The sequence below is a fragment of the Taudactylus pleione genome, unplaced genomic scaffold (assembly GCF_031769625.1).
Source record: "Taudactylus pleione unplaced genomic scaffold, aTauple2 ptg000190l, whole genome shotgun sequence".
NCBI lineage: Eukaryota > Metazoa > Chordata > Amphibia > Anura > Myobatrachidae > Taudactylus > Taudactylus pleione.
The window spans coordinates 4,772,756-4,797,447 of NW_028284592.1; the positions used below are offsets into that span (position 1 = coordinate 4,772,756).

Below are 24,692 nucleotides of genomic sequence, written 5' to 3' on the forward strand. Positions count from 1 at the left end.
CTTGGAAGAAAGAACCCAAACTCAAGCCAAAGCAACACTGGTGTGGTTGAAAGCCAAAAAGGTTAATGTTCTACAGCAGCCAAGTCAGATCTCAATCCAACTGAGAATATACTACTGGAAATTTGCAATCCACACACTTCATCCAGCCTACCTGGAGCAAGTCTCAAACAGTGTGTAAAATGGGTAGAAACTTACCCCGAAAAATTAAGGCAGTTTTTGCTGCAAAAGGTGGTTCTACCAAGTACTAGTCTGAAGATGTTGAATACTTATGCAAGCAACATTTTTCAGTTATTTATTTTAATCAATGAACAAACAATGAATTATGAGTTTTTAAAATTCACTGTAAGAGTCTTAGTTCGCAATAAAAAATATTATCTGGAGAATCTGTGTTATTTGTAATACAGACAAATCTGTTGACTTAAGAAAGTTAAATACTTTGCAAACCACGATATATATGTTTTTTCTTCCATTTTGTTTATAAGCTGTGAATTTATTTGATAAAATTAGAATGGGCATTAAGAAAACATTTTGAAGTTGACAAAGCCAAAGAGCAAATAGCTCATTGAACTAATTAAAACCTTTGGTATAACCACTTTGGATTTACTGGACATGAGGAACAAACATAGTTTAGTATTATTTTGCTCAATATGCTCTGAAAACTGTTCTCAAGCTGAAGATAAAAAATAGCTGGAGGTTCTCAAAGTTTAGAAAGTTTAAAAAAAATCAACTTACTGTATTTAAGGCTGTTTGAATAGTCTTGAGCCTGTAAGAAATGCATTATGATTATGTTCAATATCCACCATGGGTGCTCAATGAACACAACAATTCAGAAGACTCTCAATGTATGTATGAGGTTGGTATATTAAAGTGCTGTGCAGAGTTTTGTAGATGGGTCTTACATTTTTAACCTGAGCGCACACATCTATGTATGATCCAAAGTTGTACATATCTCAGTCCCAACTCATATTGCAGCTAAATGGGAGGAACTCTGACAATATGGCATTTGGAAGTAGCCTAAGCTTAGTGAGAACGTGCAGTCAGAATGGTGGACTATGCCGTGTTGCGAATACGTAAAGGTCCATCTGAATTCAGACGGATCTCTTGCATCATGTGAGCATTGATAATGATTATGGCTACTTAAACAACCTTAGGGATAGGGGATGTGCAGTCGCATAGATACATGCAACTCGGCATACAAAAGAGCTAGTGTAATTGCGGTAAACTTGCATGCCACTCTGAACTGGCCTCTAATTATGTTTGCTGTGCATCAACAGTAGCATGTTTGATTAATGTGTTAAGTTTCTGTGTACAATAATAAGCTTAGTTCTAGAAGTGAGGTTGAACCATGAATTCGGTAGCAAACCACAAGTTAACCAGACGAACCAGCACAATTTGATTCAACTTCAAACAGTCGGATCATATGTTTTGTTTTAGGCATGGTTTACAAAAACTGAACGTTTCCGCCCATCATACAGCCTCTTAATAAAATTAGAGGGAACGTTCATTTTTAACACCTTCGCAGTGGTGGACAAGAGGGGTTCGTCCTCCGGTTATACAGGTAAACTGCAGACAAGCCCTACTTGTCCTCCACAGTGGCGGGTATAGCGCTCCCCCCAAAAATAACCTGGAGCAGCCACAGTGGGTGCTGGTAGCATTGTTTAAAAAAAAAGAAAAAAGAATGGAATAAAAATGGTGGCGGAGGTACATTAAGTGCCTCTATCTCCCCCCGTTTGAAAGAGAGAAGTCCAAATGCCCAGATAAAGGCTAATATCTGGTGGTCACACTGCTTACCTGACAGTAACCCCCTGCACTACAAAAAAAATAATGTAGCCACTGGGCGAGAAAACCCTTAGCTGCAAAAGTGTTAATATCGGTATATACGCCATCTGCCATGAAGTGTGGGTCTGGCACTTAACGTACACAAGACCTGCAAACCTGTGGACTACAAAACAGCTACAGTAAGGGTTTTGTGGCCTACAGCAGTATTTCTACAGACCCATCGGTTAAACGATCAAAGTTTGCCGATGATACCACGGTCAAAGGCCTGATCAAGGGGGGAGATGAGTCCTCCTATAGGAGAGAGGTGGACCGGCTTGTAAAATGGTGTGATGAGAATCATTTGGAATAAAATCCTATTAAGACGGTAGAGATGATTGACTTTAGGAAACATCCTCCTATTACTTCTCCCTTGATCCTAGCTGATGTTGTTGTATCGGTGGTGAATTAATTACAATTTCTGGGTATTACAATCTCCCGTGATTTGAAGTGGGAGATGAACACCAGTGCTATTGTAAAGAGGGCTCATCAAAGGTTGTATTCCTTAGACAATTAAGGAAAATTAATGTCTCTAGGGAACTGATGTTGCTTTTTTATTCTGCGATAATTGAGTGTTTTGTGTTCCTCGATTATTGTATGGTATGGTGCGGCCAGTGTCCGTGATAGGGCCAGGTTACAGAGGGTAGTCAGATATGCGGAAAACATTATTGGGTGGCCCTGCCCTCGATCTTTGTTCTTTATACGGCAAGGGTTGGGAAACGATCAATAAATATTGTGGCGGATGTGGCCTATCCGGGCCATGACCTGTTCCAATTGCTTCCGTCTGGTAGACAGTATAGATCTTGCCCGGTTAGGACCTCGAGACATGCTAATAGTTTTTTCCCACAAGCAATTATGCAGTTAAATCATTGTTAAAAATGTCTTGTTATTTTTTAAATTAAGTTATATTGTGTATGTATGGTGTATTGTTATTGGTGTGTAATCTGAGTACTTGGTTAGTGGTTCCAGAGTCAAATTCCATGTATATGTTATACTTGGCGAAATAAAATCTGCTTCTGATCCTCACTGTATTTTACAATATGTCTTATGCTGGGCATACACTACCAGATAAAATGTCTGTCAGACCGACAGACATTTTATCTGGCAGCCTGCCAGCCGCAGACGTCGCCGGCATACACTGTGAGAGAAATCTCACAGTGTATAGCCCGACATCCGCGCTCTGCCCCCAGGGGCGGAGACATTTCCCTGTTCCTTCCGTAGGAAGGAACACAGGAAATGTCTGTCTGTCGGCTGCGTTGGGCATACACTGCCCGATGCGGCCGACAGTTTACCCGCTAAATATCGCATCGGACGGGCATGCTGGACAATCCAGCATGCCTGACCGAGCAATATTTAACACTCGTTCGCCCCCCCACACGCTACAATTATCGCGACGATCCGCCGATAACGGGCGGATCGTCCCAATAATTGTAACGTGTATGGCCAGCATTAAACAAATATGTATTTCTCATAAACATGGAAACATCTGAATGCATTGTTTTGAAACGTCAAGTTATAAAAAATTGTACTTTTTGGCTTCATACACAGGCTTATAAGGAGAATAAATAAGAATATAAAAAAGCTTATTTAATGTGGTGCGAATACGACAGATATGTGTTCTACAGTCTGACATTCACTAGTCTGGTCACTTTGCTATGAGTAACTGCACTTTTGAGCTGTCTGTCCTATATTAATTGATACATTTGTTAGTATTATATGGTCCATTCCTTACTATTGTGATCACTTTGTGAAACAAGGGACACTCAGCTGTGCAAGAAATAAAGTGGGTTGCGTTCGAACAACCTGCATCAAATCGTAGTATTGCAATGTTACCATTACATTTTAGCCAACAGTGTAGTTACGTGTTTAAAGTGAGAGGGAATAGACTAACATGTAGCAGCTAAGATAAATGTAATTACAGCCATGAGTACTGCAAGGCTAATGACCAAAGAACCTCTACAGATAAATAGTCATACATCCAACTTGTTTGTTATAAAATAACTTCATAATGTAGTAACTATGGGATCAGAAAAGGTAAAAAAAAGAAGAAAGAAATAAAATAATAAAAAAACAAATGTGTGAGATCTCAACCCTTACACATTTTTGGCAATAATATGTGAATGTTGCAGCCATACCTTGCAGAAACTGTGTATAAGACAGTCTCCAGAGGTTACTGTACTTGTCACATTATCATGTCTAATAATCCTTTCCAGGCAAACACATGGTACATTCAAAGAAGGAGTCAATTAAAAGAATTAAATCAAAATGCTGAGCTTTGATTCATGACAAGATGAACAGGGAACATTTATAGACAGGAGCTTGTCTTACCATTTTTGCAACAACACTTATCATGCTTTGGTTTCAAAAGCAGTTTTCATAAAATTGCATTTAACATTTTGTTACATAATAAAGTCCTGTGACAAAGGAATTATACAGTGCAATAACCAATTAACAAGAGAAGGGCGTTGTCATATGCTAGAGCTCATAAACATATAGCAGTAAAAAAAAAAAAGTGTACTCTCTCCTTTTACAAATGATTTGCAGTTGCTATAGTGGCTTTATTTGTAGAGTAATTGTAGACTTAGAAATACACAATGAAGCTGGGAGGCATCTTTAGGACTTAGGGGTCTATTTACTAAGCCTTGGACGGAGATACAGTGAACAGAGATAAAGTACCAGCCAACCAGCTCATAACTGTCATTTTTCAAACAGTCTGAGACATGGCAGTTAGGAGCTGTTCGGATGGTACCTTATCTCCATTCAAGGCTTAGTAAATAGACCCCTTAATGATTTACATGCACCTGCTAACAAACCTTTTCAAGAATTGAAAAGAAAAAGTAAAAACTTGGTAATTTTGCTGTTTGTTGGTACTTTGAAAACATTGCCACAAAAATGCAATGAATATGACTGTACAGTTATAAAAAGAGAGTAAAAACCCAGCCCTTGTGATATTTTACAATAACTAACTTTCCTTATGATAAAAAACAACCGCTTCATCATAAAGTATGCGCATTGTAAAAGTTTTATAATCATACAGACAATAAAAATGGAGCTAGCCGTACTAAATGTGCAGGGAAATTGGCAACCTTTGTGCAGACTGTAACTTTGGGAATATTATGAACCTACTTGATACATACAGGATCAGCAGCAATGACCCCATTCTTAAAGAGTAAGTGACCATTGCTAAGAATATCATCCTCCTGAGCACGATGGAATGTGACAAGTTCTTTAAATATATAGAACATTCTACATTTATATTAGTGAAGATTTCAATATGATTTTGGTCTAAAAAACTCCTTTTTGTACTTAAAATGTTAATGTACAGATTTTATTTGACTATTGCTAAATATATAGGAGTATATAGTAAAGCTTTTTTTTCTACCAATATATATTATTCTGCTGCCTTTTCATTTTGGAGTTTGCATTAGCCACAAATTAGCAATGAATCACAAAGCAAATCTATATGTGTATAATCCTGGGGATGGGGCTACGGCCATGAAAACGTAAGATGTATCACGTACACTTGTATTTTGCTTAGCTGCTGTCTCTGAGTGCCATTTTTTCTATGAATGATGTACATATATACAATTGTTGCTCCGTTCAGGCGTGCACAGCCACCGGCGCTGACATTTTTACTCGCAGCCCCCCGTGCTGGCGAGAACAAATTACAGAAGAGTGACCGGCTTGAGTGCACAAACGGGACTTTTCGCAGGCGCGACAACATCCCGTCATTTTGACAGGCTGCTAACTAGTTATAGATAAGCTGTGAGGCTGCGTAAAGCCAAAGTCTATAATCATGTCAATATTAGGGCTCCACCAACTGCCTGGCCAAGAAAGACTGAAGCACTTTGAGCGATATAAATTTTATCTGTGCAGTCATCTGCTGCCTGCATTAACGTAGCTAGTTAGTATCTGTATATGGCCACATGGAACACAGACCCAGATATAATGTGACCAGGATTAGCTCTGTGGCCAGTAGTGAAAGTTTCCAAGGCCAAATTAAAGCCATAACCATTTGATCTCACTTATTTCTGGCCCGTGTCTGCTCACTAACCTGGTTGGGAGACTTTTCGCTCTCTTACTACTAATTCAGTACAAATGCTTCCAATGAAGACAGGCAAAAAAAAATTTAAGAAACAATTTTCTCCTCATTAGGAAAACACAATAAAACGGTTTTCTCAAAATTGCTGGGATTTTATTTGCCTCAGGCTTATGAATTGCAACCAAAGACATTGTGCAAAGAAAGCAAAGATTAAGTACACTTTAGGGAAAAGCTGATTATCCACATTGGTAACAAAGGTCAATTTGAAGAAAAAAAAAGGAGCGGGGGGAGAAATAAGCATTCCATTATACTATATATAGTTTGCAACAATAACAAGTTTACCCAAACTTCTTCATAACAAATAGAAATTGTAATAGAAAAAAAATACTTTAGCCATATAGTTTGTAGTTTTAGTAGAACTTTGTTTTCAAAGAGCATTACGTTGGAAAAAAATGGGAGGGAGGGAGGAAGGGTAAAAATCGTGAAAACAATTACTGCATATTAACACCTCGTGAGCCAGCTGAGCCATAGCATGCAAAGCAATACACTCATGGCCCTTCCAGCGCCTAAAGAGTTAATCAGTATCTGAAAGTTGCATATATGTACCAAACTTATATAAAAAAAAACAGAAAAAAAACAAAACAAAAAAACAACTAAACCACAGCAACATAAAAATACCTCTGAAATTGCCTGACGAAAAATAAAATAACCAGTTACTTCTATCAGTTTGTCCCAGTTCACATCTACAAAATATTATATTTTCAGCTCTGCACTGCTGATTGCCGCACCATAGTATAGGAAACCAGGCACAGGGAAACCACTTCCAGGTGAAAGTCGACCCACAGAAATATACTACTGATCCACAGTTTTCCATCAAAAAATGTGTGACTTGCTTCATATTGGAGGCCCATTTTGGTCACAATATGTTACAAAAACGTTTTTTTTCTTTTGTTTTTTTTTTTACACGATGAGATCATGTATGTCTGTCACTAGTCTAATGTTATTTCTAGATGATGAGTACGGAAACAACCCCATTGTGTAATTTTTATTTTTTAGAAAAAATCATTGGATGAGTTGAAACTAGAAAATGAAGATATCTGTCCAGAAAATAAGTTCCATGTAAGTTACTCGTCGTCGCTTCCACTTCCCTCTGACTGATCCTAGGGAGAGGTGCAGAAAAAGGACATTACTAGAGAGAACGCAAGAGTGGTTTATTTTGTTAATTTCATATTATATTTTGTAATATAAAATAAGTTCGTACATCTATATGAGAAAGGTCTACCAGCCATTTATTCCCGACATCATAAAGTTTGGCCCTGCCTCATCAGAAAACACAAGTGTGTGTTCTCATGGCCTGATTCAGAGCCGCTCACAAAAAGCGAGCACTCGCTCTGAATCAGGGCGTGTGTGTTTTTCTTTTTGTTGTTACCACCCACAGCTTATGCGAGCGGCCATGATGATGGTCGCGATGGTCAAGACCATCGGGCTTGCGACGAGACCCTTGCAGTAGGGTCTCGTTGCTGCAAGCCCCAGTGGACTTCCTGCTCTATTAGAGCAGGAAGTCCACCTAATGACATCACTAGTGATGTCAGTAGGGCCGCCCACAAACGGCAGGCGTTCCTGCAGGAACGCCTCAGTTTGCTCAGCCACCCCCCTTCCTCGCCTTCCAAACGGGACAGCTGTCAATCAACATCGACAGCTGCCCCTTTTGGATGCGAGTGCCGGAGCGAGTGCTTTTTGCGCTCGCTCCGGGGCTCACGCGTGCGCACTGGGCCACCATCGACCCGCTTGCGAGCGGGTCTGAATCAGGCTCTCTGTCCTGTCTGCTAGAATCTTTGCTGAGCAATCAGTCTGTGCAAAAAGCAGTATACAACAACAATCCAGTCCCCATAACAGACTAAATTGCATATATTATCTGACAGGTAGCCCAATATGTAAGACGGAACTCACATTATCATCTTGATCTTCATCACTGTCATAGTCGCTGACTACTGGCTTGGCTTTGCCACGACTCTGACGCTTCTTTCCCTTCCCCTTTTCTCGATTCTTGTCATCCTTCTTATTCAGCTTGATTTTCACCTTCACTGATTTTGCTAAAACAGATAGTAGTGGCATTAATTCACATAAAACTGTGATGGCAACAGATTTCAATAAAATTTAGAGTTAGAGATGTGTACTGAAAACTGGTTACATTTAAAGCAGAAAGAAACTCACACGTTTAGAATTTCTAAAAAGTCAGTGTGAATACCGAAACAGCAGATATGTAGGACCATGAGATGGGCTATGGAGGCTGAGGAAAGTAGGCTCACCCTCTGAGCACAGGGCACTCACTCAGGCCGTCTAACCTCTCTTTTCCTCTCATCTATGATGTACTGTAGGTGGCCATCAACTTCAACTCATCAAATTCAACTCCTAAGGAGGTGAAAAGGGCTAAAATATTTCCTCACACTGCGCAATGTCCTGCCTGACTGACTCATGGTGGCTGTAGCACAGTTGAATATTCAACACCAACTGTCATCCCAAGTGCTGCCAAACATGGCGTGGCTCCCCCTATCTGCATAGTGAGGGAAGGGAATGTGTTACTACACAGGTATGGGAGGGGAATAAGTTACTACAGCTGTGAGCGAGGGATTGTATTTCTACACAGGTGAGGGAGGGAAATGTCAAATGTTTTACAACATGGGCAAGGTGGGGAAAGGTGTTACTACAGAGGTGAGGGAGTGGAATGTGTTAGTACACAGGTGAGGGAAGGTAATGTCTTACTATAGTAGTGATTCTATAGAGGTGAAGGACTGATGTGTTATTGGAGGTGAGATGGAAACATTAAATATCTAAGGTCTACCTGAGTGAAACCAGGTACATCAGCTAGTTCACTATATATCTAAACCTTGTCATATGTCGTAACCCTGGTTAAGGGTTAAAGCGAATACGGTAGTGATGAAAATATATATTTTCTCTTTAAGAAAAGGGTCATCTACACAGTGATATGTATTCATTTATGTATATATTCTGAGGTAAAATGTTAGTGAATTCATGCCATAGGTGAATTCACTATATATATGAGGTACTTATTCTCTGTTGTGTGGATGTGCCTCAGTGTGTGGGATGGACATACATTATAGTAGGGATGGCCACTGAAGATTCGTAATCATCGATGGTTTACGGCGGATGTCGAAATTTTTTCCCAGCGATGGGGGAGAACCAGTTTCCCTCCATCGATGGAAGAACATAACTGAATAGTTTTTTTTTTTTTCACGGGCCAATCAGTCATAGAACAGGGATGACCATCGGTTGGTGAAGCCATCGATGGTCATCCATTGCATAGTTGGTTACCATCGATGACCACTTTCTATTTTACCATCGATGGTAACCATACCGATAGCCTTCCCTACACTATAGAAAAGGCTGAGTGATATAGCTGGGAGTGATTGGGTTCCTGTCAAGGAAAGAAAAACAGGGACAGAGAGGTATAAAAGGAGCTGCCAGCAGACTGACCGTTAAGTCTTGAGATCCCTTTCTCTACTGCTCACCCAGTGTCCTGTGCAGCAGCTGAGCTATGGATGAGCTGCCAGGCACAGGAGGTGGAGCCAGAGAGGGAGCCGGGGCCTGTCATAGCTAGAGCTTTGAGCAGTGGCATTCACCAAGACAGAGAAGGGTTAGTCAGCGGCAGCAGTGGCAGTCGGTCTCAGTGCAGAGCAGACAGTCAACGGAGGTGCTGGGTAGCTGACTAGAGGCTATTCTGAGGTGGCCAGTAGCCGAAGGGCCCCGATAACTGACAGGAGGCGGGCATATGAAAGCACTGAAAGCACCAGCCTGTCTGACACTGCACTAACTCTCACCTGTGGTGAGCACAGTCACAGAGGGGTCAGTTACACACTAAATGCCTATAACTGCCAGTCAATGAGTGGAGTCAGACAACAGCTAGGTACCTCAGAGAGTGTCCTCTTAGTTTGATGAGGGAGTTATTAAAGCTCATAGATCTGGTATAAGTGAGCAACTTAATAGCTGAATAAATTGTAACTCTCATATTTACTGCAGAAATTAAGTATAAGTAATCTTTGCATCTTGTTATCTGATCCAAGAAGAGGCTGTGTCATGCTTAAAGACACAGCAAATTTGGTATTAGATTAATATCCTACCAGCTAAATATAGAGCACAGACATCAGCCTTACTTATAAAGAACTGGCAGACTTTATTTTTGTCTTAATAACTCCACAGTTAACTAATAAAGGAAGATTAGCATTGTGTTTGGAATACAAAAGGATAGAGACCTACTGTGTTTAAATATAAGAGCAACCATCTTGCATAGGGAAATATTAGTAAAAGTGGGATATGCCAAGCAGGAATTCAGACAACAAATCAGACGCGGTAAGGGAGATTAAGGAGAACATAAATATTTTCCACAATTAGGAGCACTGCATGCCACAAAGGGAAAATGAACACAGATGACTTTACATTATAGGGAAGAAAAGTGTTCACAAATTACTGTATATGAGTCACCTCAGGGCCAGCTCGAGGAGGAGCCGCGCCCTGTGCAGAGAGGGACTCCGATGCCCCCCTACCCATTTAACGTCAGGCTGGGGGCGAGCCCAGCACTCCTTCAGTAGCTGCACTGAATGGATGCCGTGAGTATGCTCGCGGCATCCATTCCTTTTCTCCGGGGCCGGCTCAGCCGTGGCAGTGGGGGTGCCCAACCTCCCGATGGGACACTTTGTCCAGCGGGGGAAACAGCTGGGGAGTGCCCGAAAAACGGGACTATCCCACTGAAAATCGGGATGACTGGGAGAGGTGAGCCCTCTATGGGGTGGCACCCCTGCTCGACAGCAGTGGTCGAACCTGCCTCGAGCCGGCCCAGAGTCATCTACCTGCTCTCGGATACTGAAACACTGAGCATCCTTGGATTTGTTGCAATAAATTGTATTACATTATACAGTATATACAGCCGTGGCCAAAAGTTTTGAGAATGGCACAAGTATTGGTTTTCACAAAGTTTGCTGCTTCAGTGTTTTTAGATCTTTATGTCAGATGTTACTATGGTATACTGAAGTAAAATTACAAGCATTTCATAAGTGTCAAAGGTTTTTATTGACAATTACATTACGTTTATGCAAAGAGTGAATATTTGCAGTGTTGACCCTTCTTTTTCAAGACCTCTGCAATTCACTCTGGCATGCTGTCAATCAACTTCTGGGCCACATACTGACTGATGGCCGCCCATTCTTGTCTAATCAGTGCTTGGAGTATGTCAGAATTTGTGGGGTTTTGTTTGTCCACACGCCTCTTGAGGATTGACCACAAGTTCTCAATGGGATTAAGATCTGGGGAGTTTCCTGGCCATGGACTCAAAATTGCAATGTTTTGTTCCCCATAGCCACTGGGGGGTGCCATTACCTCTGGGTTATGTATAGTGAGCCTTGGAGTCGGGCACTAACTAATTAAGACTGGCTCCCACCCCCTATATAACCTTTCCCCTTCCACTAGAACCTCAGTCTATGTTTAACAAAGCCGGAGAAGGACCCACGAAAGAACTGAGAAAACCAGAAAACCAACAGGTAACTAGTATGAAACCTAGCGAGGGAGGGATCCCGGCATCCCCCAGATGGACTCCAAGGTAGAGACTTTATGGTGGGTAAAAATTGTATTTCCTTTGCAAGGGAGGGGGTCGTCTGAACCGGCCACTCGAATAATTTTTCGTCCAACACTGGCGTCCCTCACTCGCTCCAAATGTATGGAAGCGGTAAAATTTTGTAAAAGTGTGTATGGATGATCAGGTAGCTGCTCTGCACAGCTGCTCTGCCAAGGCACCATGCCACACAGCCCAAGAAGCCCTGACAGCACGAGTCGAGTGGGCCCGGATTGAAGCTGGGACCATCACATTTGAAGACATATATACCTGCCGGATGGCAGAAGTGACCCATCTAGCGATGGATCCTTTCGAGGCTGGTCAGCCTCTTTCGGGTGCATCAATCAATACCAACAAAGAACATGTACGGCTCAAAGACGCAGTGTGCTCCAAGTAAATGCGTAACGCACATACCACATCCAATAGTGCTAAGGAGGAAGCTTCACTAGTCACTGAAGCCTGACGAAAGGCTGGAAGGACGATATCCTGATTAATGTGGAAAACAGAAAAATAAAGACATTAAACCTAACTAAAAGCTTGGACCTAGCTAGTGCCTTACTCCAAGGCATTAAAAAGAAGACTGAGGTTCTAGTGGAAGGGGAGGGGTTATATAGGGGGTGGGAGCAAGTCTTAGTTAGTGCCCGACTCTACAGCTCACTATACATAACCCAGAGGTAATGGCATCCTCCATGTGGATGAAAAAGGAAACACCTTTGCATAAATCTTAAAAAAAAATTATTAAGAGGGCTTTTATAGAAACTTTTTTTTACGTTTTGGTGTCAGTTATGTAAGCAAGATGTGGCATTTGAATTGAAAGTACAATTACTAATATACTTAAGGTATTCGTTTTTCCCTCATGTTTCCTTATATCCGCATGCAAAATGCTACGTTACAGCGTCATAGTTGCTGACACTGAACCTTAGCATTTTGCATGCAAATACACCCACAGTGCACACAGAATATAAGCATGCCACATATCATTTTAATCAGCAGAAGCTACTTGTACGTTCTATTCGCAACGCTTTGCAATTAAGATGCATTTGAAGGTAGAAAGTTACATGAAAAGATGCTAGGTGCTACAGAGTCAGGCCACGGCGCGACTAGAAGGGCTGTTTAAGATGTATGTGGACAAATCTGTATAACTATTTTTTGTCATCAAGTGAGTTTGCTCTGTGTAGCAGACAGTTTAAAGAGGCGTCACCAGAGTTTGGTGACACCCGGTGCAAGGAAGTAAGGCTGGGTAAACACTGAAGCGATGGGTATTCCTTGCCAACATTGGAATGAATGCCCGTGAACAGTGATTGTGTTTCCACACTGGACGACTTTAATGGACAGAACGATCACCATTCGTCATTCATTAACAAAGCACTGGCCGCTAGCGATACAGTTAGGTTTGATGTGCAGCATATCAAACCTGGCTGCCGCGGTAGCACGCGATCATGCGTACACACTCAGCGATGCAGGTGATACGTCGTTACGAAAACGGTATATTGGCCCAACATCGATCCGGTGTGTGCCTGGCTTAAGATGTATGTGTAGACATCTGTACTATAGTTATATGTAATACTGTACACTCAACCACATGAAAACCACAAGGTTTTCACGCCTTTATGACGAGATAAAATTTCACATTTTTCAATGCATCAAGTCAAATGGGCATAATTTATTTCTTCATACAAGTGTGAATTTTACATTACTTTTCAAGACAGGGTTTTCTTTTAGTGGTACACTTGCATAGATAGGTCTTTAATTTAATGGACATTGTCATGGTATAAGAAAAAATTTGTTTAAATAGAAAAAAAAATCTGGATCGGTGGGCCTTAAATATTTGGCAAACTGTATAATGTGTATATTTAATTCTAGTAACATTCCTCTTATGGTATGAAACCATTACAATCAGAGTATTTATCTTGTGGGTTGCTTAGAAAAGACCTCAGTTCCACCCAGGGCCGTAACTAGGGATGTGCGAGCGGTGTCCTCTGTATGGCACCATCGCTGCCTGGAACAGCACCCTGCAGCCAGTATCGCTGCTGCAGTGTCTGCCGGAGCATTCTTTGGACGCTCTAAGCATGCACCCTGCAGTCTGTACAGCCGCTCTGAGTATCTTTAGAACGCCGCAGGCAGTGCTGCACTTTGAGGTGATGGTAGGTTCTGCACAACATCATGATGTCATGCGCTCAAGGGGCAGGGCCAGCACAGGGCACACTGCAGCCCCGTTACACCGCTGGTTCCACCACAATTCTTTATAATGTTATGATGACCCAGGACAAGTTTGTGCTGTCGGTACGTCAAACCTTCGACTAGGCCTCCTCTAGTCTACAAATTGATTTTTTTTCTCTCTCTCTTTTACAGTGAAGGCAAAAGCTAACACTGTTGCATTATAAGATACTGTGTTTACATCAGGGGTTTCCAAACTCGGTCCTCAAGGCACCCTAACAGTTCAGGTTTTAAGGATACCCATGTTTGTGCATAGATGGTTTAATCAAACTGACTGAAGTACTATTAAGTCACCTGTGCTTAAGTATGGATGTGCTGAAAACCAGGACTGTTAGGGTGCCTTGAGGAACGAGTCTGGGAACCACTGGTTTTTAAAAAAATTAAAATTAAACATAGGTCGAGACCCTTTTACCAGCACAGGAAATAGAAATGTGGCATGTCTTCTTTAAGGGAGATTTTGAAAATGGGCTTACACTCAGATTCTGATTCATCTTCATCCTCCTCCTCTTCCTCATCATCATCATCATTGCTGTCTTCTTCACTCTCCTCTTCCTTTGCAATCTTTTGCCTTGCACTCTTGAAGACTGATTGTAGGACAATGGAATCCTCATATATCTAGAAACAAGGCACATGAGGTAATGAGTGCTTAAAACAACACGATAATGGTAACTAATAAGACACTCAATGGAGGCAAATCTGTAAGAGAAAATATAGGTATGTCCACATACATCTTACCTTCGTGCGCTATAAGTCGCGTTAAAAATAACGCGAGACCGTTGTGCGACTCGGTGGTGCTGAGTCTTTTTGTGCAACTTTTTAAGTTCAAATGTGTTCTATTAGCAAAGCGATGGGAATAGGACACACAATCAGCGTCTGTTGATTAAAATGATAGGTGGCATGCCTATATTCTGTGTGTGACTGCGATTATATCTGCATGCAAAATGCTACGTTACAGTGTCCACGGCTGTAACACTAACGTAGCATTTAGAATGCAGATACACCCGCAGTTGCACACAGAATATAGCACTATATATATATATATATATATAGCACTATATATATATATATATATATATATATATATATATATATATATATATATATATATATATTGCTTGTAAAACGCATTTGAAGGTAAAAATTTGCACAGAGAGACACTCAACGCTACCAAGTCATGCCACGGCATAGCATGACTAGAAGGACTGTTTAATTAAGATGTATGTGGACAAATCTGTATAACTATTTTTTGTCATCAAGTGAGTTTGTTCTGTGTAGCAGACAGTTTACAGAGGAGTCACCGAGGGTCTGGTGAAACCCAGTGCGCACTTTGACTATCCCTGCGCGCTGGAGACGAGACCACTCGCAAAAAAAGGGGTGTGGTCTAGTGGGAGATCCCAATGACTTCTATGACAGGAGCCGGGTGCTGTACCTGCCTAGGGTGACACCAGGGTGCGTCTCGCACCGCCCACACCCCCTCATGATGCCAATGACAGTTTAGGCTGCGTAGCAGGAGCTGTTAGGACAGCCATTGAATTCACACAAAACAAGAACAAACTTCCCAGCAGAAAATCCATTCTTTCGATGATTATTATGTTGTGATGTGTAGAGTGGTCTAGAAAAAAAGCATGTTCATTTCATATATAAAATGCTATTTACTAAGTTGCAAAAAACATGACTAAATGTAATTAAGAAATGAAAATGTTCAAAGTCACTACGTGCCCTTTCTTCTGTAAATTACAGTAGACATCAAGGAGGCTTGAACAAGCAGTATGTTAGGAGAATAATGGGAAATTATCCTAATAATTATGCTGGCAAACAAAACAATTAAAAATGGATTGGTTTTTTTGGGGCATGCCTAAATGCCTGGTGTGCAGAGGAGTGACCTGGCCTGGGTGCATCAGGGAGATTTCCAGATTACCAAGATTGGAAAAGGACCCTGATGTTTGACACTTGTGCCGAATGACAGGGTCTGCTCATATGTGGCCAGCATTAGTCATGGACCAAGAGAGTAGGGATTATAGCACCTCTCTAGATGGTTATGTTTTAGAAAAAATAATCACAATTACAGTCCGATACCTTTTTATAGTATCTGACAGTGTCAATGTTTGCATATTCATCACACCTTGTAATATGTTATCACGTTTCTCAACAGCAGACACTAAGGGGCATAGTTATTATTTATCGGTCCTAAACCCAATAATTATAATTTCTTATTACTGCTATTCATGGCAATAAGAAATTTAGATTCTCCCAAATGTATTAAAATACACCTAAAGGGACAGGGGCTATGAAAGAGGCCTGTCCCTGCAGTGTGCAAGAAGTTAAGGAATTGCATTACCAGTCCCTTCACTATTACGTATGCATGCACGAGTGGAGAGTGCCAGGGAGGGATCCTATAGTGATATGTTTCCTATAGGCTGCAATGGCTAACGCAGACAATATGAGCAACAAATGTAACAATACTCACCTGAGAGCCTTCTAAATTGAATGTCTGTGCATTGTGGCACAGCAACATGATATCCTTCTCTAGGTCGCTTATACTTCTGTATTTATGATTGCGAATTCTTTCCTATTATTGGAAAAAGAGAAAAAGGAAAATCAAGAGAGAATACAATTGAGCAATAAAATCAAACTGTAAACTGGTTGGCCTAGGGCAGTGGTGGTGAACCCTGGCACTCCAGCTGCTGTGGGACTACATATCCCACAGCAGCTGGAGTGCCAGGGTTCAACACCACTGCCCTAGGCCAACCACTGCCATCACTTTCCCCATTGCATTTTATCTGTTTATAAGCCCCCAAGTTAGCAGTAGAGCGCTGAGTAATATCTTGGCACTCTATAAATATAGGATCATAAATACTACAGTAGCCAGTGGTTTGGGGCTTCTTGGTGACACCCCACTGTTGAAAAAGAAATCACTTATGTTAGGATAGCTTCAGCTACGTTTGTGACAAGATTATAAGCCTTTTACTCCCACAGAGGATTATGGTTTAAAAAAATAACAAATAAAAAAAAAACATCCATTCACAACAGTATAGAAAGTGGTGAACTAATGGCACACAGAGAAAAACGCAGATGTAGTGATATATGGTACAAATTGCAGATTTGTGTTGGAAATGCTTCAAAATCCACTCCAGAGATTATGGTGCAGTATACAAACTCATTTAGCATAAAGTATAGAAATAGAGCACATGGCTGTTCTCAGAGCAAGACTGCTTAATATCTTGGGTTGAAACTTCTATGAACAAAAGATCAGATTTAGAACAGCATGTAACCTGTCCTGCAACACAAACACTTTTTTCCTCTATCCCACCCTCTTTAGGGAGAACTCATTTAATAATAAAGGGGTGGGCGGAGGAATACAGTTAGAAGCCGAAAACACTAGCATGGTTGCCCGTTTGCCATCACATCCCATTAGAAGCTGGAATCGGACGTGTTAACTACCATACTTTATTTCTTGGGGTTATAGCTGCTAGGGCTTATGTGCTTATCATTACTGTGCCACAAGGCCTTGGCACTTTGCTGTAATGCACAGATGTGTAAGCCCAGACAGGATGAATGCATGACAACAACAACCTGGTAAGTAGTGATATCTGCACGTCTTAAATAACCAGACACTATAGTGAAACTTTGTTTTTTCAGGTGCCATTAATTATGTTAAATAGTATTCGAGTACAAAATTACCAAAAACAAGTTTGCAATAAGGTTCAAGCAAAAACTTAAACCCACCCAGCCATGAAATTTGTTCTTTTTGCTGTTTGTCAATGTTTTGCATTAAACACTATTAAAAATATTAAAATGGTAAATCCAGGTGTTATTACTCCTGTACTTCCTTAGGAGTTTTGGCATCATGTACTGTTTGTACTCAATATAATACCTTATAATATTTATGTACAATTTTACATATGGTCCATTGTTTGTACATTTGCCTATAGGTCTATGGGCTTGATTCACTACTGTTAGCAACTGCGATTACGCACGCAATTGAGCGATTGTTGCATTCTGTGCATGCGTCGCAGTGCATGAACCGGCCCCTGCGATCGCAGTGACTATGCAGATCCACCGCAGGAAGTGCCATTTGTGGATGGTGATGGAGGGGTGGCCGGCGAAACGCAGGTGGGCCAGTGCACTTGAACGCAATTGCAGGGGTGTGCATAAATTATCCACTGCGATGCCATACGCAGCCTGAGGTCTCATAGCGTGCAATGAAGTTAGCAATTTCTGAGCAAGGTCAGAGCTTGTGTAAGTGTGTGTGAGGCTGCGATGGTACTCGATTGTACCAATGGTTTTGCAGTCTTGCTAAACATTATGGATGTGTGTAAGGTAAAGTGGGCGTCCTTATGTAGTGCTGAGAGGGCATTGTGAACGCAATGGATTAGCATACTATCGCAGTTGAACTGCGTGCGTAATCGCTATTGCATACACAGTGAATCAGGCCCTATGTCAATAAAATTATTTAAAAAAAAATAAAAAAAAATCCAAACTTTTTGTTTGAAAACAAATATACAAGTAAACAAGACCCAAACGCAAATGACCACTTTAAGGGGAAGCACAGAGAAAAGGCAGTGCAGTAGCTGCTCCAGGCTATATGGTGTTTGAGTATCCTACCGTATCTATGGAACTCTGGTGCCTGTATGTCCATTGAAGATAACAAGATTCCAAACAAAAGCAAAAAGAGTCAAAAACACATCACTTACAACATTGTAACAATGTATTTGTGATACAATGGTATACAACCTCTGATAAACGTTCAAATGACAGCAGAGTTTAGACATCTGGCCAATAGCCGTTTTGCGCGCAGGCACGCTTCTTTTGCCAAAGCGCATATGAGGTGAAGAGTGCAGGTCTATCGTTCTGACCAAGGAGTTACGATACCTAACTATGGTATATGTGAGCAAAGAATCACTTTTATAAGTGGCTATAATGTCCCTGTTATATTCTGTGACTGCACAGTTCAGTATCGATGTAAAAGTACCCAGACTCGTAGTGATGGTTGGACAGGCAACTGACGGCAGATTTAGCCACCTAAGTCACTGCGCTTATGGGCACTTAAGAGACCACCTCTCAAATTACAATGAGTCATACCTTTATTTTTTTGAAGTCAACAGGTTTTCGGATTAATTCATAATACTCTGGTAATTCTTTTCTAGAAGGGAGTTGTATGAAAACTTCACTTAGCTGCCGTCCAGAGCTGTTAAAAAGGAAACAATTTTCAAGTATTAAAATCAGATCACAGTACAATGACAGCCACACACTGCACTCTTTGGTATCACTCTCATTGTGTTTGTATTAGTCTAGAGTTGATGCGTCATCTGTAATCCATAAACCTAGATAATATCTCCTTGCAAATACAAAATTAGGTCTAGTGTGCAACCTCTAAATATGCATTATAAGGGGCTTTCCACTTTACTCCTCTCCTCCTTTACCTATTATAGTATTTGGAAGTAGGGAATCTTCTACCATTTGTTGCGCATCTCACACTCTCCTTCAGTGCTGCTCCAATTTTGCACGTAAAACTGGATCTGTTAAGGGCTTGTGCACATGGGCATTAACAAAGTCAGGCTCCCCTTTATTGACTTGTAAGCAGCTCAAAGCTCACAAAAAGATCACTGACCTCTGTGCAGACACTGGAGCAGCGCACATGGTTTTCTGAGCAAGGCAGATAGCAGAGCAGGGCTGTGGGAAAGTACAGCTTCCTCCACTCTGATCAAAAGCTTGTTCAACACCATTTTGACTGGCAATTATTTTAGACCACCCCCAAAAAAACTAATTCTCCTCAGAAAACTGCAGCATGAATAATATAATCTGAGAAATTGCGCTGAACAGTACATTTTCAAAGGTATGCTAGAAGATGTAGCTCGTTAGGAATTTTTTGTCATTTCCGTTTGGCTCAGCGGCTAATGCATAATACCACGATTTACAAATAATACAATAAAACGAGGCTGTAACTATAGGTATTTTTCTTTTTAAAATACAGCACACAGAATAATGTCTATTTTTACTGCAGCTAAGCCTTACGATAACCAGGCTCTTGTGCTTAGATAGAAAGCAGAAGTGTGCACATAACAATTAATGCCCTGAGACAGACCAATAGCAGATAGAGGGGACAATACCTGCCTGGGATTAATATCTACGGTAACATGCATATGGAACATATATTTCCACATTGTGCCAGTAAATATGGACCATTATTAAAAAAATTACACAGCAAATGTGATTCCTTTTCTTGAAATCACGGTGCTGAACCAATAAATAGAATGACGTAAAAATCTCTGGTTTTATTGTTTGATGCTGTTTATGAAATGAACACCAATACTCATGATCGTATAATTGCTTTGCAGAAGATGCCACCTACTGGTGGACAGAGCTAAATGCCGAATGTTAGAAGAATACAATAGAATAGTGCTATTGTTTGATTAAATAAATATGAAGAGACTCTGAAAAGCATTTGTATAGTTACTTACCACAAAAAAATAATAGTTCCACTCAAACATACTTGCACTTACAACATTAAAACAAAAAATATCAATAGACAAATATATGCAAAAAAGATTGCCAATATTACATAAAAAGAATAGGATTTAACTTCAAAATCATGGTGCAAGATAATATACATGGTCAGATTGATGTTTCTTAAATGTTTTATGATCAGTACAATGCTGAAATCATGCTGCTGTGTGTAAAATGACTCCATTTTTAAACACCCACACTTGTCTGACAAGAGTACAGGATTATGAATTTTTATATGGTGCTCTAGCAAAGCATTAAATGACTGCACATGATAATCTCCATCTACTTAGCACTGCTGTGTTCCTAGCTAGCCAGAACAGTGCACGCGCTTATCATGCTACTATGGTCTCTAGGCAACAGGAGATGCCTGCCGCAGAGAGAGCGGAGACCACAACAATGGCTGTAAGTGTTTGCAGCAGGAGGATGTGCAATGATTATACTGCTGGGCCGGTCTGGATTGTCTGGTCTATGCAAAATTTAAGAGAGTCAATACAACAGGATCATATACAGGTTGAGTCTCCCATATGCAAAATGCTTGGGACCAGGGGTATTTTGGATATTGGAATATTCCGTATTTTGGAATATCTGCATATCATAATGAAATATCTTGGGAAAGGGACCCAAATCTAAACACAGAATGCATTTATTTAATATACTTCTTATACACACAGACTGCAGGCAATTTTATACAATATTTTCAATAATTTTGTTGGTAAATCAAAGTTTGTGTACATACATGAAATTCATTTATGTTTCATATACACCTCATTCACAAAGCCTGAAGGTAATTTTATACCGTATTTTTAATAATTTTGTACCTTAAACAAAGTCTGTGTACATTGAACCACCAAAAAGCAAAGATTTCACTATCTCAGTCATGCTAAAAATATATATGTTTGCTGATGTACCTGGTTTCATCTGGGCAGACCTTAGAAATGTACTGTTTCCATTTCTATCTCACCACTCCAATAACACATTAATCCTTTACCTCTATAGTAATGCACCCCCTCCATCACTGCTATAGTAAGACATTACCCTTCCTCACCTGTGTAGGAATACAATCCCTCCCTCACACCTGTAGTAACACATGTCCCCTGAGTCACACCTGTAGTAACTTATTTCCCTCCCTCCCCTGTGGAGTAACACATTACCCCCACTCACCCCTGTAGTAACACATTCCACTCCTTCGCCCGTGTTGTAACACATTCCCTTCCCTCACCCTGTAGTAACTCATTTGACATTCCCCTCCCTCACCTCTATGGTAACACATTTTTCTCTCACCTCTGTAGTAACACATTCCCTTCCCTCACTATTCAAATAGAGGAGTCTACACCAACTGCCAGTGATGTTTGGCAACACTTGGGGTGACAGTTGGTGTTTGAATATGAGCTGTGCTACAGCCACGATGAGTCAGTCAGGACATTGCACAGGTGGTGGAAACATTTTAGACCTTTTCACCCTCTGAGTAGTCGAATTTAGAAAAATCCCTACTTAGTGGGTACCTACGTCATGGAAGGCATATACTCCCAGATTTTCATGTTATGCAATGTTCACAGACAAGATGTTACAGCAGGTAAACATAATCTTTCATACAGCAACACAGTTCTTTCAGTGGATCCTCAGGTCCAGGATCCTTAACACTAGTCACCCCCTGGCCTATAACCTGGGCAACTAATTCACCATCAGGATCATTGTGGATTTGCACTGGCACAAGTTTAAAGACAGATAACAGGTGCTGCTAATTAGCCTTGCTTGTGGCTTACAAGTGATCCCAGGAAAACCTGCACTGGATCTCATTACCATGCTGTTTATTGCTCCAACTCTGCACAAACCTGCTGTTCCATATTAACCTCATGTGAAAGCATGCTGTCATATATATATATAAAAAGAAACGGAACGTCGATGGATAGGCCCCGAAGATCGGAGTACCAAGGACGTCTGGGCCAAGTTGGAGCCACCAGCAGAAGCGTGCCGCCGTCCTGTTCGAATTTCCAAAGGACCCGAGGCAGCAGGGATATCGGAGGGAATAGATACGCCAGCTGAAATGTCCATTGCGCCGGCGTCTCTTGTCCTGGACCCGTACACAGGCAGCTTGCGATTGTGATGGGAGGCCATGAGGTCCACCTCCGGCAGTCCCCACCTGTCCACGAGTAGTTGAAATACCTCTGGGTGAAGGGACCATTCCCAGGATGCACGTCGTGACAGCTGAGGAAGTCTGCTTCCCAATTGAGAACTCCTGGAATGAAGACAGCCGAGGTGGCCGGAAGGTGGCACTCCACCCAAGACAGGATGCGTGACACCTCCGACATTGCTGCTCGACTGCGAGTCCCCCTTGACGGTTGATGTACGCCACCATGGTGGCGTTGTCGTTCTGAACTTGCAGTGCCCTTCCTTGAAGAGCGTGACTGGACAACTGGAAGGCCCTGTACATAGCACGAAGTTCCAGAATATTCATTGGAAGAACCGCTTCTTCCGCCGTCCAACGGCCTTGAAGTGAAAGTGGATCCGACACTGCACCCAACCCCGGAGACTGGCATCTGTCGTGAGCAGAACCCTGTCCAGGATCCAAAAGGGGCGACCCTTGGCGAGATGAGATGTCTGAAGCCACCAAGCCAGCGATAGGCGCACCTCCGGAGACAACACCAGCATCTGAGTCCTGATCCGGTGTGGTAACCCGTTCCATTTGGATAGAATCAGCCCCTGAAGGGACCGGGAATGAAACTGGGCATACTCCACCATGTTGAATGTCGACAGCATGGACCCAAGAACTCTCATTGACGAGTGAACCGACACCTGGGAACTCATCAGACAACTGCTCACTCATAGTTGTAGGGAGGAAATCTTGTCTGGAGTCAGAAAGATCCTTTGTTGACGAGAGTCCAGAAGGGCTTCCAAATGAACCATCCTCTGTGACAGAATGAGGGAGGACTTCTTCCAGTTTATCATCCACCAGTGCGCTAGCAGACAAACGATCATCAGGTGCAGATGTTGCAAAAGTACCTCTGGAGAGCCTGCCAGCAATAGGAGGTCGTCCAGATATGGCAGAAGCCGTATACCCTGGCTGCGCAGATGGAGCTGTGGAAAGGCCAAAGGGCAGAGCCTGAAACTGGAAGTGAAGCTGACGTATAGCAAACCTCTGATACCACTGGAAGATGAAGATGCTATAGGAACATGCAGGTAGGTGTCCTGGATGTCCCGGGAGACCATATAATCACCCGGTTCCATAGCCAGAATGATGGAACGCGAAGTTTCCCATCCTGAAAGTGGGCACTCTGAGGAACTTGTTCAACTATTTCAGATTGAGGATAGGTCGACGAGACCCATTGGGTATCGGAACCAGAAATAGAGAAGAGTAGTAACCCATCCCGCATTGAGAAAGCGGAACGGGAACAAAAACCCTACTTTCAGCAAGGACTCTATGGCTTCCTGAATCTGCAAGGCCTTGGTTCTTGTCCTGAGAAAGACTCGTGCAGAAGAACTGTTGGGGGAGTCTGTGATGGAAGGACAGGGCGTACTCCTGAGAGGCCACTTCTCGTACCCAAGCATCCATGGTGGTATTGCACCAGCACTGGGTGAATTGAAGAAGTCGGCCTCCCACTCTGGGATCCCCCAGAGAGAGGCCCGTCCCATCAGGCTGAAGGCTTATCCTCAGGCTTGGTAGCTGGGCGTCTAGTGCTCCAGGAGCAGCCTTGGTTGACGACTGCCTCGGGAAGGACTGACCCTTGGACTTATCCTGAGTACGGAAGGACCGAAAGGCTGAGGTCCTAGCCTTAGAAGGTGCAGCTGCTGATGGCAGAAACGCCGACGTAGACTTTGCCAAGGTTTAAACAATTTTGTCTAGGTTAGGACCGAACAAAATCTCCCCATTAAAGGGTAATGCCTCCAGGCCCTTCTTGGAATCCACATCCGCTTTCCAAGAACGAAGCCACAAAGACCGTCGAGAAGAGACCGCTGCCTCCGAAACTCTGGAAGTCAGAAGACTGGCATCCAAAGATGCTTCTCCAATATAGGAAGCGGCATCCCTCATCTGTCCAACTAAAGCTCTCTGAACCTCCGGAGCTTCCTCAGGAAAAGTATCTTCCAGTACATTGGGCCAGCTCTCAATGGCTTTAGCCACCGAAGAGATGGCCATGGACGGACCAGCGAGATAATAAATGGATTTTAAACAAGTCTCCACTTTCCTGTCCGTGGGATCCTTTAGGGATGAAATGGACGGCATAGGCAAGGTAGCACCCTTGATCAAGCGAGTGACATGAGAATCCACCGCAGGCGGGGTTTCCCACTTTTTGCAATGACTTGCAGGAAACGGATAACTAGATGCTGGAATCTCTTACTAGGCGACTGCCAGGCATCCACCATATGATCAGTCAGCTAGTCAGAGAGAGGAAAAACAGCCAAAGTCACCTTTGCCTGCTTAAAATTTGGATACTTGGACTTAGGGGCCGCGGCGTCATCCTCTATATCAAGAATGGACCGCACCGTCCGCAC

At 42.1% G+C, this 24,692-nt stretch overlaps 1 protein-coding gene across 9 annotated transcripts in view; it reads right to left on the minus strand.

Moving 5' to 3' along the window:
* Positions 1-4,070: 4,070 nt before the first annotated feature.
* Positions 4,071-24,692, minus strand: part of SMARCA2 (SWI/SNF related BAF chromatin remodeling complex subunit ATPase 2) — a 233,705-nt gene continuing 213,083 nt past the window's right edge. For all 9 annotated transcript variants that reach the window (XM_088476593.1, XM_088476591.1, XM_088476597.1 and 6 more), the window contains 5 exons: positions 18,780-18,885; positions 16,165-16,266; positions 14,171-14,312; positions 7,808-7,950; positions 4,071-7,017 (listed from right to left, as the gene is read on the minus strand). In XM_088476593.1, the coding sequence (XP_088332719.1) occupies positions 6,982-7,017; positions 7,808-7,950; positions 14,171-14,312; positions 16,165-16,266; positions 18,780-18,885 (529 nt within the window). In that variant the 3' untranslated portion in view covers positions 4,071-6,981. The remainder of the gene's footprint in view (positions 7,018-7,807; positions 7,951-14,170; positions 14,313-16,164; positions 16,267-18,779; positions 18,886-24,692) is intronic.